The sequence below is a fragment of the Silurus meridionalis genome, chromosome 27, assembly GCF_014805685.1.
Source record: "Silurus meridionalis isolate SWU-2019-XX chromosome 27, ASM1480568v1, whole genome shotgun sequence".
Lineage (NCBI taxonomy): Eukaryota > Metazoa > Chordata > Actinopteri > Siluriformes > Siluridae > Silurus > Silurus meridionalis.
In genome coordinates, this window is record NC_060910.1 from 11467054 (window position 1) to 11482973 (window position 15920).

The window sequence follows — 15920 nt, forward strand, 5'->3', positions numbered from 1 at the left end:
TGAGAGACATCCATTCAATATAAAAATAACAGGTGTAGAAATCACTCTACTTTCCACTGACTCTAATTTATTCTTTGGCATGTTAAAATGTTGAATTTGCAGGTAAGTGGGGGGAAAAAAAGAAAAAACTGAACAAATCTGTCATATGACACTTCTGCCAGAACAACACACACAATGTGTCACTTTGCAGATATCAAGAAAAAAATTATGATGCTAGCTATACTATACTATAAAAATTAAATATTTTGCTGAGGTCACAAATACACTGTGTACAGGAATATGACTACTTTACTTTACTATATCTTAATATCTTAGTCTGTGTTGAATAGCTGGTCATATTTTACTAGAATAATTTTGCTTCTCTAAGGCAAAAATCATTGGATTGGGCAACACACTCGAGTTTTGAATCTGCTAAACTAGCTGACAGATTTATGACTATTGTCTGCTATTGCATGATCTGTTCAGATCACAGAGGCACACAATTAAGTCATTCATTTGTTTATTAGGGTATTAGAGGTCAGTCTAACACACAGCTCTAACATAAAATCCATGCAGATTTTTGGGCCTTTTAAGGGTTTGTTGAATTTAGCTGTGAAATAAGTAATAATTCTACAGTGACTAATTAATATTGACCATGTTCAGCACATCTTAATCTCTGACTGAGAATGCTTCATGTTGCACTCGTTAATTTTTTTTAATGTTGTGATAAATATGGATTATGGATTGTCTGCACTTACTGTAAGTTTGACCATCCACCAGAAAGCTGCAAAGGACCCCATCCTGGACTCTGCCCTGCATAAATCCATTCCCCCGGAGGACCATGTCAAAAGACTCTGTGGTATGTTAACCAGATAAGAACATAATTAGAAGCACACCTGATAGCTGACCTCACAAAATGGTTATGCGCACTCAAATCAACACATGCACGCATCAGCAAAATTAGGGAGTCTCAAGATACTCACGGTTCACACAGACACTGGACGGCTCCACTGTTAAGATCTCCGTGCATGACTGCTTTAGGATCTGCAAGCAAAAAGTTCATCATCTACCATCAGTGGAAATATCGGTGTCAATTTATTCTGCACTGTGTTTTCTCCCCTCACCACTGCGCATCTGATAAGGCTTCAGCATTGCTCATGCTAAGCACTATATGGATCAATGAAAAGACTGTCACATACACTGCAGCAAAGAAAGAACTATGTCGGCTGTTATGGAAAAATGATCTGCCACCACTGGCCATCTTCAGCTCTATTAGAGTCTCCAGGCTGACATTACCATATAAAAAGGCCTGTATGATCCTACAGTCACCTCTCCTATCATCTATATAAATCAACGGAGGACAAACTATGCAAATCTCCAGACAGGACCAGCAAAAAGACAATTTTAACCAAAATATATGGTGTTTGGAATGAGCGGTACTGGAGATGAGGCTTCAGTCTGAAGTGCTGGGTGAGTATAAAAAGAGCTGATTAAATATGACATATGATAAACAATCCCATCATTAGAGGAGGGAAGTAAACATCATCTATTCTTGACGGCGGATCCTAAAGATACCGCAGTTACTCTATTATCTACAACTCTCTGGTGCGATATCAGAGGGGTTGTTGAGTTCATTTCTCGAGTTTGACATGTATACAAGTTTAGATGTTGATGAAAGAATTAAGCTGTTCTCACTGCCTGAGGAAAGGCCTGAAAACAAGATGATGGCTCAAATGGAAGTGCATCTAAATAGGCACAGATAGGTATGATAGGCTGTTATTTTAGGTGAGGTCATATTTACTGCCTGTAATGAAACCACAGTGCTCACACAGCAAGCTCTCTCATTGTTAAAATAAAAGCAGATGACTCCTATCAGTGAAACAAGCTGAGTCTGCAAAAGCAAAGTAACAATCCTAGCCAATTACACTAAAACGATGCACTGAAGCATTTCATATTTACTACTACATTTATATAGTAAAACAGTTCCTTCCATATAATGTTCATTATGCAAATAAAGATATACTGTTCAACTGGACATTGGAATAAAAATATTAGAACTGCAGCAACATTATTTAAATTCATGCGTGGAACAAACATTAAATTCTTTTTTGCAGAAATCAAAGCTAAATCTACTTTAGGCTCTCACAGCAATGCTGCACAGATGATCTCAAATCCTAAAAATCTGAGCAGCTAGTATCATGAGAACAAATAGCCCAGCCTCCTGGATTACTAATCACTGGAGAATGCCTGTTTTCCAAGGCTCATTTATTCCTCTGCCCAAGTAGGCTTAGCTGGTAGTTGATAGAACATGATAGAAGTAGTTTTTAAGAACAAATATGTAATCAATTATAACAAACATAATCATTATGAATAATTATTACGAATAATTATGAAAGCATAACTATGGTAAATAGATGCATATGATGATGACAGTTTATAATAACATACTTACATATAATTGTAAATTCACTTATACACAATCTCATGTAAGTGTTGCATTAGGTTTTCTGTTAGCATAACAGCACATCATTTTTTCTACCAGTACAATACTGCCAACGTAATATTGTAACGTAATATTGCCAACGTACAATATTCCCAAGCCAACATAAAACCAATTTGTCAGAGTTTACTTAACTGTAGATATTTTGGAATAAATAAGCAGGTTATATTAATTAAATGTACAGTGCCTTGCATAACTATTTATCCCATTGGCCTTTCACAATTTATATTAATATAAATTATATATATATATATATATATATATATATATATATATATATATATATATATATATATATATATAATAACCTAGAATTGAAATTGAAACCTATAAGTATGAAAAACAAAATCTAAACTTGAAATGCAGGAAAATCCATATACTGCAGATACAGAATCACCTATTCAATCAATAGTTTTTGATTATCAATAACCACTGTGACTCAACCTGTTAATAAAATTTATATTAGTTTCTGGTTGTAACGTTACAAAATGTGGGAAACTTAAATTACGGTGTTATGGGGAAACATCAAATTATGCAAAGACTGTAATTGTTAGAAATGCATTATGTAAACAGTGAGTCAGGGTCATTGCAGTCTGGTTAAACAGATCACTAAATGTCATGCAACAGCATTTATAGACAATTTGGAGACAAGACCTGAATTTTATTTAAAGAATTATTATTTGTTCCAGTCAGTTTGTTCAAAAGACAATTGCACTTGATATGTGATATACCACACACAATAATATACATTTACTGTAGTGGATTATTTGGTAACTCAAATCAAAAAGAGCAAAATTTAATCTTTAAAACCTTCATACAAATTGCATACAAAGAACAAAGTAACTTACCGAATTAACAATTCCTTTGAGAGCCTTAAATCCATCTTTCACTGGAAAGACTTGATTTACACTATCAGCCACGTCAGACAGCTGTAGACAGAAACATTGAAACAAGTTCAACGGTGACCAGAAATGAATTTTCATGAACTTGTGCTTGTGGCTAAGTGTTTCCTCTCCAAAATCTGTCTTTCATCTCTTATCCACACAGGAAGAAACATTAGAGGTTGTCTAAGTACAAACTGAACAAAAGTTGGTACTCAGCAAAATAACCATATTCAAATGTGAAAGAACAAAGAAATTATTGTAATAAAAATTACAACAAAACTATCTTTTCATTTTCAATTGTTTATAGCAGTGCTACATTTTCCAGAAGGGCATTTTTCATCAACTTTGGTGCATTCAAAATCATATTAATAATTTAAAAAAAAAAGCTTTATTTACCTGATCTTTGTCATAGTCCTTAACACCAACACAATATACACGAGCTCCGTACTGCCTTGCTACATCTGCCTGCAAGAACAGACACAGGAAAAAGGTATAACATTCCACTGCAGCACCACACTCAGCTATATAAAAAGTCACAGCATATAAATGACTGTACCTCTTTTACAGTAAGTTCATGGACATATACAGCAAGCTTCCCATCTGTCAAAGCAACTATGATGCTTGATGACTTTTTGGTTTGTCCTTTCATCTGCTCAGTTGCCTGAAGAAAACATTGGTGTGAGAATGTGTGTGTGTGTGTGTATATATATATATATATATATATATATATATATATATATATACACACACATACATATACATACATACTGAACGTTTAATTAATTTATAATATGCATTCAGGCAAAAGTAACAAGGAACAAAGTGTTGAGGGTTCAGGGCAAGGATATTGAATGATGTCCCGAAAAAGACAAACACTTAATTCTTATCACTTATGTGATTGAAACCAGTTTACCTTAAACTCTAAACATGCCACTGTAAAATCATCTATTAAATCAAGTCAAAATACATATAATATGTAAACATACATATTGCTCATTTATAATTTGGGGATAACAGTAAAAGGGAGAATATAATGTAAACATTCTGTCCAGTAAAATGAGCTTACTCGATATGTGAAGTATGTTATGCAAACTGTGCATTGAATTAGATACAGTTAAACACATGTGAGATGTGCAGTCTTTTTCCAGTCCAATATCCTAAATACCTTCACAAGTCTAGAGGGTAAAAATTCTTGTTCACCTTTTTAATTCCTTCATGCATGTACGTCTCACCTGCAGGTGTAACTTTACTCAGTTTCTGTAAGCCTTCCTCTATCATTGTTCTGAAATACATTAGCATATTAAGGCAGTGGTGCATTTAATGTATGAACATAATCTAACAAAGGTCATAGATGCTCAGAGATACTGTCATTTTCAATTCTATAAAAAATTTATAGCAGGTTTTGCTTCTTAAGTTTATAAAGCATATACAATAAAAAAGTCTGCAGCCGGTAGAAAGCATTATAAAACAGTCAATCGAACGCAACTGTACCTGTCTCCAGTGATAGGCAAAATAACTTCTGCACTTGATGAGAAAACAATAAATGAAACCTTCATATTGGGGCTGAAAAGAAAATACACAACATTTATACATATGTTATTTGGGCATATAGTATTTCAAATTAACAGTATTATGAAATAATAATAGAATTATTCAAGTACATTAACTATCATTGTGGACATTTAACTATAAATAAATAAATTAATACTTATTCTTTTAATATCGTTCCACTTCAAAGTGCAGACAAGACCGAATGGTTCAAATGATTATAAGAAATCTATTCCTATACATTTAGTTCCTACACATAATTGCACCTTAAGAAAAAATGTCCTCTGCCATATCAAGACATAATACAGCTTTAGATTCTGTGAGTCTCAGCGGACTTATGCTATGAATAAGATGTCTCTGTGACAATCTAATAAAAGGATGTGACATAGTTGTAAAAATTCCTTCAAGAGGAAGTAAATGATTAATCCGACAACATGCTGAGTGACTCACCCTGCACATCCACGAATGATTTTTTTTATATTTATATAAACCCACAACTTCAAGTGCCATCATTCTGGTCTCTTATATGTTCCTTGAATAATTTTTACATGTGATTTATTCCCCCGTATAAAAACTAGACACGGATAAACAATGAAATCTTTGGACATAAACTACTGATTATTGACCGGGCTCATCAAGCAGTTGGGCTTTCTCTCAACCTTCTGTCACTGAAGCTAATACAGCACTGAAACATGTTGGGTTTCAGACCTCACAGCTAGTCAGGTCTCAGGACTCATGAGCATAAGGAGAGGTGCCGCTTTTTCGCACTTCGTTGACACATTCAACCTGCAATCATCCCCCACATGAGATTATTCATGAAAACAGAGCCAATATGCTCAACTAGGCAACCTCTACTGACAAGAAACATCAATCATCATTTTCAATATTTTAGAGCATGATTAATTCACAGACACACAAGAATGGCTGGCGAGTGTGCTGTTAAGTTAAGCAAGTTTAAGGTTGTGTCAATGAGTTCAAACTTTAAATCCACTCTCACGGCAGAACTGTTGAGTCTTCTATCGTACAATACTGAGGCGACTAGGGATCTCCTAGCAAATCCTCTTTGGACTAATGATTTAATTAACGTTTGATACAGCTGGTCTATCTAACACTGAACAAAGAAACAACAAGAGAGAGACAGAGAGATTGAGAGAATGAGCAAGAGAGAGAGCGAGAGAAAGGGAGAGAGAGCAAGAACAGGAAAAGGGCCAGCAGATTCCACATGGTGCAACAGAAGAGTGTCAAAGTCAAGAGCAGTCTGTGCTGGTCTACTCTCGCGCGCCATTCCTTAAAGTACATTCTCTGCCTCTCCTACCGTTATGTGTGAGGGATAAGTGTGGCGTTGGAAGGTTTTGGTGCAAATGGCCATTCTCACAGCCCAGAAGACTGAGCCTCCCTGCCACCCACTCCCACCTGCTCCCTTTGCTATTTTCTCAAGCAGACTGCTTTCTTCTGGCTAGGTCGCTACCGTCTGTACTGGCACATACATTGAGTCAACGTTACGTAAGTTCAACATTCATCAGGCCTTTTTTTTTGTTTATTCCATATCTCAAATCCCCCCCTGAAAATCCTTTCCAAGTCGGATGTGTGGTAAGATGAGTTAAATTGTGCACTCGGTTTCACAGTATAAGACACTATAATTCATTTATCTTGCCTATATTTTCAAATGTTCTTAGGGAAAAGGGCCTCTTACCTCACAAATCGTTCTACAAGATTTCTCACAAACTCATAGATCTGGACCCAATCAGTCGAGACACTTCCCGACCTGTAATAAAGAGGATAAAAACAGTCAGTGAGGATCATCGAAATATTGGTTTAAATAAATGTATAGGTAATGTGTTTGGTACATCTTACATAAATTCTGAAAATCTCTGGTGCACAAGAAATTATAACTTGCCTGTATATTTAAGTAACATTTCATGTGCCTTTGCAGAAGTACTTAAAATGACAATACATGAGTCTTGACAAAAACTGAGGCTCTCATTAGTGTTATGGGGAAGCCTTATAAGGAGTTCTAGAAATAGATTCAGAGAGATAATAACAAAAAAGTATATATCTTCACTCCATATGTACAGCAAAGATTGATTTCAAGCCTTCATCTTGGAATTTCCTTAGTATCAGGGTGTTGGTCAACCATCCCTTTATTAAGAGATAAGAAAATTAAGATAAGCATGCACCTAAACAGGCAAGATAAAGAATAAATATAAGAATTTTCCTTCTTCCTCATTTCCTCTCGTTAAGTTTCTACAGACTGTTCATGTAGAGCTGGGAGGAAAAGTAGTTTAAGCCAACTGGACTCATGCCATAATTTCAAACACTACTTGACAAAGGCATTTGGATTTTCTTCTCTTACTTGACATTTTGAATAACCTATAGGCAGGAAACTTCAAAACCTTAATAATCAGCATATTTTTCTCTTTCAGAGCAGTTTTGTACACTGGGGTTAAAACAGCTACAGCTTGCAATTGGCCAATAATTATACATTAATAATTCATACACACAAATGGCCTATAGGGAGAAATGAAAAAGCTGTTGCATCTGTGCAAACTTAGAATCAGGATGATCTTAGTGAGGACAATGATTCAAGGAGTAAAACTGGATTTGTATTACATCAGTTGGATAGGTTTCTTATGATTAGTCATACCTATACTAGAGTCAGGATAATGCAGAGATATATTTCTCTCTTAAAAGTAAGCAACAATCCTGCTTCAAAACTTCTCAGCAAATATGGAGGTGTCTCTATAGGTAGTCATTTGTGTTGTAAGGCAAAGGATTTCAAGGTGATGTCCATAAAGCAAAACTGAGAAGTTGCTTATTTTTGTTTATTTCAATTGTGAAAATCAACACTGGTTGTTATCAAATGCTATTATATTTATTACTGAGTTCTTTCAGGCTTAGACTGATCATTTAAGTGTTTTTATTAGTTAAAATGGCACGGTCCCCTGGTGGTCTAGTGGTTAGGATGCAGCGCTCTCACCACTGCAGCCCGGGTTCAATCCCTGGTCTGGAAACCGACCCCAGCCACTCTTAGTGCCGGTCCCAAGCCCGGGGATAAATTGGGAGGGTTGCATTAAGGAAGTGCACAAAAACATGTGCCAAATCAAACATGCGGATGATCCGCTGTGGCGACCCCTAATGGGAGAAGCTGAAAGAAGGGGTTTTTTTTATTAGTTAAAATGGTCCTGTAATCAAAGAGCTTGAGAACCACTCACCAAAGGCCTTTACACATTATGCCCAAGTCTCACCCTTGCATCAGTTTACAATCTCAGACTCGTTCCTAAGAACTGCTGCTGTGGACACAAAAATTGCCCCCTGCTCATCTCAGGACTCTCATGAATATCCTTCTTCAACACTAACTACAGTTTGACTTTACAGGAAAACAACTAAGAAGAGTAATTTATAATCGTACTATCCGGTTTTACCCATGAGATGGTGATTACCCTTGGTTTCTCCCAAGATTGCTTCCTGTCCTCGCAAAAGTTTTTCTTTGCTCATGTTGCCTTGCTTATTATGAGCCCGAACGTAGATCTACACCCAGATTTGTGTAAAGCTGTATACTTTGTGAACGTGTCTTGGTTAAAAAATCCAACTGATGTGTAAACATTTAGGATAAGATCATAGGACTAGTTTGGAAGCATCTGTACGAAAGGTGTTATCTGATAAAGCAGGACTATGAGGTGTGCAGAAGTCGTTCACTAACCTGTCCAACACGAAGTAGAGGTCGTAAGCTCCATGACAAGATGGAGCAGTATCTGCTCTGAAAGACGGAATGAACCCGAGCAGCAGAAGTGCTGTGACTGCCACACTCCAATTCTTCTCCATACACAAAATCTTCTTCATGGTTTCTGCTCAGATTTGCTCAGTAGCGATAACACACATATATTAATAAGTCAATATTAAAAAAATCCACCAAACCGTGTCGTGTTGTCAGTGCAGTCCCAGGAGTGACAAATGAAGTAGGAGAACAATAGCGGCTCGCTTGCATACCCCACTCTGGCGCAACATGGCCCAGATGTTTTGCAATGATCTATAATGTCCTACAATCCTTCCTGTAGATGAATAAACATTGTGACGACATTACCGCGATTGCTTCATCCTGTTGCGTTTATCCTACATTTAACTGGTAGAAAAACCTTAGGGGTTGACAAGTTGTAGACTTTTGGTCAGTTTGCAAAACTTTTTCGACAGAGGAAAGGCAACGACGTAATGCGCATGCGCAGACAGATGTTGCGGGGAAGAACCGGGGTGGTGCATCCAACAGCTGAAGGGTGTGGGTGGAGAGAAACCTTTCTCGATTCGAGAAACCGTTATAAAGGACGTTATGAATTAGTTTACATTTGGTAATAGTTTATAAGAATATTAGTTCAACCCCAAAAATGAATAAAGTAGGTCACTAATAATATTCATGCTGACGTAAGTCTTGTGCTGTCAGGAAATTCTGGGTTTGAAAAAAAAAAAAAGGGAAGACTGAGTCATTATATCAAGTTGATGTTGACATTTTATTATATATGTAATCATTTGAAACAATAGAAACCTGAAGGTGTTCAGGAAGTTGTTTGCTTAAAGAGAATAAAAAAGTGGTGCTTCTGTGGACTAACTACATGATCTAATAAATATTGTTTTAGTCAAACATAAGTTTGAAATAAACAACAAACAATCCATGTTCTACCTTCATTTCTAATTTATATATATATATATATATATATATATATATATATATATATATATATATATATATATATATATATATATATATATTTTTTTTTTTTTGTTCACATTTCTGCTCTTGTCTACTTTGTCTTTATGTACATTTATTAGATTTATTTACTTCCTTTTTTTTGTTTTTGATTTGTGTACAGCTGGCGCATTTATTTTTGTCCGGTTCATTATTATGCATGATGTGGTACACTTGGATGGGTTTATTTTATTATTTCATTATGTAATTGAGTTTAGATTTAGTTTAGTTTATATTTATTTATTTAACTTTAGTATTTGGTTTATCCTGGCCACGGTTGTAGTTGATCCCAAAGCCTATATATCATCACAGATTTGGGTATACACCATGACAGGAAAACCAGATCATTACACACACACACACACACACACACACACACACACACACACACACACACACACACACACACACACACACACACGGTTGTAGTGGATCCCAAAGCCTATATATCATCACAGATTTGGGTATACACCATGACAGGAAAACCAGATCATCTCACACACACACACACACACACACACACACACACACACACACACACACACACACACACACACACACAAACATAGATGAAATTATTGTAGCCCATCTGCTTACTGCCATGTTTTTGGGAGGTGGAAGGAAACCAAAGAATCTGATGGAAATGCATGTGTACACAGAGAAAACATGTGAAACTCCATAAAAACCAAGATCAGGATTGAACAAGTGATGGTGTGGCTGTAAGACAGCTATGTTCCTTGTGTCACCATGTTGTTCTTATCAGCTTTATGAGTGTACACACTTAAACACATTAAGGGTGTAAACCTAAATCCTGAAGGATTCTTGAAAACGTAACCTTGATTTAACTGACACTTGTTAAATGTTAGAGTTGCACATGTAGGTATTCGTATTGTATTGGTCTTATTGGATATCTTTTGAAATACTTCACTTACTTGCATCCTCATAGAAATATGACATTTAACCAAATTGCTTCAGATCAAAAAATCCCCCACACATTCAAATCCAAACCAGAAATTGTGTCACTATGGACCATATGCAGTTAAACATTCCACTGGGATATTCCATGATTACTTGCAGACTTCCTTTGATTGCAGACATGTATGCACTTGATAGTGCTTCCTGTCCACGTAGACATAAGCACAAAGAACTAACTAAGCACAAAGTGTTTACACAGCCTCAGGGTATGCTATTTTACTAACTATTCATATCTGGAATTCCACTGTATATAATTTATGTTGAACTCCGTTTACATGTTATTAACATAAGCCAAAGTTCATGACAGCTAGATCACATACATGGACAGAAAGAAATCAGCTGATTCTGTTAGTGTTCGGCACTACTATATTAATAAATAAATTCCAAAGTCAAGTATATAAAATCACTTCCATGGTTACCGGTGTGTAAAATCAAGCACCTGGGCATGCAGACCGCTTCTACAAACATTTGTGAAAGAATGTTAGTAGTATTATAACAAAGTAAAGGTGATTGGAAACAACAGCAACTCAGCCACGAAGTGTTAGGCAACATAGGGTCAGCAGATGCCGAGGCACATAGTGCACAGAGGTTCCCAACTTTTTGCAAGGTCAATAACTACAGACCTCTAAACTTCATGTGGCCTTCGGATCAGCTAAAGAACAGTGCGTAGAGAGCTTCATGGAATGGGTTTCCATGGTCAAGCAGCTGCTTCCAAGCCTTACATCACCAAGTGCAATGTAAAGCATTGGATGCAGTGGTGTAAAGCACGCCTCTGGACTCTAGAGCAGTGGAGATGTGTTCTCTGGAGAGACAAATCACGCTTCAATGTCTGGAAATCAGATGGACGAGTCTGGGTTTGGCGGTTGCCAGGAAAGCGATACTTGTCTGACTGCATTGTGCCGAGTGTAAAGTGTGGTGGAGGGGGATTATGGTGTGGGGTTGTTTTTTAGGAGTTGAGCTTTGGTCCCTTAGTTCCAGTGAAAGGAACTCTTAATGCTTCAGCATACCAAGACATTTTAGACAATTTCATGTTTTCAACTTTGTGGGAACAGTTTGGGGACGGCCTGTTCCTGTTCCAGCATGACTGCGCACCAGTGCACAAAGCAAGATCCATAAACACATGGTTGAGTGAGTTTGGTGTGGAAGAACTTGACTGGCCTGCACAGAGTCCTGACCTCGACCCAATAGAACACCTTTGGGATGAATTAGAGTGGAGACTGTGATCCAGACCTTCTCGTCCAACATCAGTGTCTGACCTCACAAATGCGCTTTTGGAAAAATGGTTACAAATTCCCATTAACACACCCCTAAACCTTGTGAAAAGCCTTCCCAAAAAATTTGAAGCTGTTAAAGCTGCAAAGGGTGGGCCAACATCATATTCAACCCTATGGATTAAGAATCGGATGTTACTCGCAGACAAGTGAATACTTTTGGCAATATAGTGTACTGTATATATTCTTCAAATATCTAATATATCTAATATTTAGGTGTATTGCTGGGTTATATATATAATCCTGAATATGCCTACTTTGTCTCAGTTACCAAAAAGTTTTTTAGCTAAATAAATTTTGATGTAATCAATTCAGTAATTTATTTATTTCCATTATGTGGACACGTTTTGTTAAGATGGTCACACGTACACACACCCTCACACCCCCCCCCGAACTTTGCTATATCTTCTCTTAAGACTTATCCACACTGTGAATAAATAGTCACCATTTTTTAAAAATCGTATTATATCATGTATTTCATGTCATTTGAAGTATTTGATGTCACTGTTTGTCACACTTTTTCCCTTCCTTTTTCTTTCCTGTTTAAATCTACTGCTCGAATTAATTTGATCTGATTAGCTGACTTATCATAAGTGAAAACTTGAAGATGCATTCTGATTAATACAATGACGGATTACAGAATGTCACACTTTAAGCCATGAAATGCATTTTTAATGAAAGTAAGAATTAAACACAATCAAATCTTTTTAATTGCCATACACTGTTACACCCATAATTGTCACATTTGGTATATTCATTTGACGCCTCTTAAAGGGTTTGGGCATACAGAGTATGTGTATCCCACACTTGATTATGTTGATGTGTTTGGAAATATATCATCCTCATAGTTTAGTTTAAGTTTTATTTCACTTCTTTTGTCATGGACATTACAGTGGTATGAATAATCAGAAGTGACAAGGAAAACAATTGAACTAATTGCAAGATTCATTGAGGTGTTAAAACTCATTAAGAGTAAAGTTCCATGAAAAGGATAAAGGTGTAGGATTAATTTCATGCTAAAAGTGCTGTGCCTTGAAGAGAGTAAACAGTAAGTTTACTGAAGTCCTTAACCAAGGCCTTGTTTTTTTGTATTAATTTTATTCCCATGCAAACCAAAGTCTTACATTTTCTTCTTCAGAAAATCTTACCTGGATACTATATGTTTGTTCTGAGAACTGGAGGACTGTCATTTTTAAACTTTCATACACTATATGTTTATTCTGAACTTCTTTTTAAGACATTTGGTATACTTATTCTGTAGTATACAATTGTGAAAAAAGGAACAGAATTAATTCAACTATTCTGTGTCTCACTTTTGAGTACGTTTTGTTTTGTGTTGTCTCAGGTAGTTCACGAGATATCTAATGATTTAAAAGATTTCTGTAAAGCAATTTTTTTGACAATGTCTATTGTTAAAATGCTACAAAAATAAAATAAAATTCACTGAAAGATTTCCAGCCACCAAAAATGCAAAAAAAAAGTAACAAAACCAAATAAAGTGTTTCTGGTGTTTTTTTCTGTCTTCACTTCACTCTACTGAAATTATTTCACATGGATAGCATTTTTGCACTGATGGATATTTTAAGATATTGCTAGTCCAAAACAATAGCTAATCCAGAACAAGAACTTTACATGCACTCTAAAAGCAGCATTTCTGAGATCTTATTAGTGGTTTTTATAAAGAACTATTGAGACGCCATTTACACACAAAGCAAAGCAGCAGATTATACATACTTTAATTAGACACACAATGACTTTCAAGATAAAATGAGTGTGCAAAATGTTAAAATGTACATTTGCATCTTCACAACCACCCACAAGAAAAAAGGCGAAATGCCCTCTGCCTGCTTTTTTTCTGCCAGTCATGTTGCAATAATTAGACACAGTCTGTCTTGGTAGCAGGAATCAATATACAATCTATTAGTAAATATAATCCAAATTAATTTTACAGATTTGGATCTGTAATTAGAAAGACAGAGGTAACAGTAGCAAGTGAATTCAATAAATTAGGATTAGGGAAGATTATGTTGAGAGGAACCAGACCCAAAAGGACATTTGTTAGTATGTATATTGTTAATTATTGTTATTGGTTGAGCACTGGATAATTATTATTATTTCAACACAAGTTTTTAGTCCAATTGTACAATATCCTGATGAGATTATCAGTGGAAAAATGGTGAGACCGGTATAAACTGTTTTTACAACATCCATGTGAGACCATCCAGCAGCATAAGGTCAGTGTAGGCCAGAAACGAATAATGATGTACAAACAGTGAAATATGGATTAGTGGCAAAATTAGTGGCAATGAAACAAAAAATTAATTCTGCTGTGCAGACTCAACGGAAATGTCTGTGCTGCTGGACACTTTGCAGACAGACGTCCATCACTGATTTTCTGAACACGGCTGGCTGTGCACTGACACAGTTCCAGTCAAAATCAGGCACCCACCCTCCTTGTGTCTCCTCTCATCCGTCTTATCTGGCAGCACGATGCATTTTGCGAGAATGGAGTTAATGGGTGCTTCGACTGGGCCCGTCAGCCTAATGAGGGGATTCTGCAGAGTGCCTGCACATTCCTGATCACTTCTGCACTGGGAATGAGGGGAAATCAAAGGAGACAGGGCTGCTGAAGTGAAGATTGACCTGTAAAGAAGACTCAATCAGTGCAGTTAATGGGCGTTGGTGGTAGAAAGAGTGTAGCGGGGGGGATTGCAGAAAAGTAAGCTGACCAGCATGAGTCTGAAACGTCACCAAAGATAAAATAAAATGTGCTTAATGCGGTGTTGCGACACAGTAAGACCTTGCTCATAGTCTGATTCTAAAAGAACATACTGCTAAAGCCGACTTGGATGCAATTAACCTAAAATATAACATTCAGGATATTTTGCCATTAATGTTGTTTTTTATATTTATTTGTATTTGTTCATTTTTTGTCACATTTTTAACTGCTTTTTTTTTTTTTTTTTGCTCATGGCCATTAATGATCCAGAGCCTTTCCTTGTAATGCTAGGCATGAAGTGAAAATTCACCCATGGTGTGATTACAGAGGGCATGTACTAGAGTACTGAATATTACTGTAGAACACTAGCAATTAAAATTAACCATAAATACAAATTGATTTTTGAAATCAATCCCTAAAACCGGAAGGGACAATGTCCAATATTCTATAAGAAAATAACCAATTATTATAACCTACTGTATAAAAATGTAAAACAAAGCAAAATAAGCCTGAATACACCACAAAAATAAAATGTTCTATAAAATCCAAATACATTTCTTTCATATTAAATGTCTTTTATCAGCCAAACACTTTTTTATGTGAAACCTTTCAAATCTGCAATTGTGAGGCTATGAATTGCTATATAATTTGAATATACACAACGTTCCTGAGCCACTCCCTTAATAGCATTTGCAACATTTTCATTGATTCCATTATTTTTGTCTCCATTACCATCAGCCAAAACCATTTTGGAGGCAGCGAAATGAAATTCCTTCTCCACTACAATTCGAATTTCTCTCTCGCTCGCTTTCCCTCTCTGTCTTTCTCTTTCTCTCTCTCGCTCCTTTTCATCTCTCTATTTACCATCATGACAAGCATCCTCGTGCTGGCAGCTTTGTCCATCAAATGACACCTGCTCCCGCTGATTGTTTGCTCAACTTCCTGCCTGAAGCTGTACGGCTTCATGTCAGCAATGCTTTGTTTCCCCTTCTGAGTCAATACCTTGTATGTCTTTTATTTCCCACAAGCTTTTGTTGTGAGAAAATAGCCATAGTGTCACAGCAGGCCTAAGTATGGTCAAAAATGTCACAGGCTAATTTGTTCTGAATTGTGCAACCCGCTTACATGAACAAACATAGACTTTGCTGCGTCAAAGGAAATGCAACTAATTTTGCTTCCTTTTATTTCTCGTCATAATCAAAATTCGAAACAAAGTGCAAACCACACACACTCATGAGCAAGTTCTTTTGAGGAACTCAGTGTCACTTGAGAAGTCTCAGTCACAACAAGTATTGCCACACTTGTACTG

General features: G+C 36.3%; 1 protein-coding gene across 1 annotated transcript in view; it reads right to left on the reverse strand.

Moving 5' to 3' along the window:
- The window catches only part of antxr2a (ANTXR cell adhesion molecule 2a), a 42997-nt gene extending 33873 nt beyond the window's left edge, over positions 1-9124 (reverse strand). The window contains exons 1-9 of the mRNA XM_046841628.1: positions 8612-9124; positions 6605-6676; positions 4855-4926; positions 4564-4645; positions 3920-4024; positions 3760-3828; positions 3328-3408; positions 963-1023; positions 738-833 (exon numbers count right to left, since the gene is read on the reverse strand). Coding sequence (XP_046697584.1) covers positions 738-833; positions 963-1023; positions 3328-3408; positions 3760-3828; positions 3920-4024; positions 4564-4645; positions 4855-4926; positions 6605-6676; positions 8612-8751 — 778 coding nt within the window. The 5' untranslated portion in view covers positions 8752-9124. The remainder of the gene's footprint in view (positions 1-737; positions 834-962; positions 1024-3327; positions 3409-3759; positions 3829-3919; positions 4025-4563; positions 4646-4854; positions 4927-6604; positions 6677-8611) is intronic.
- Between the last annotated feature and the right edge of the window lie 6796 nt (positions 9125-15920).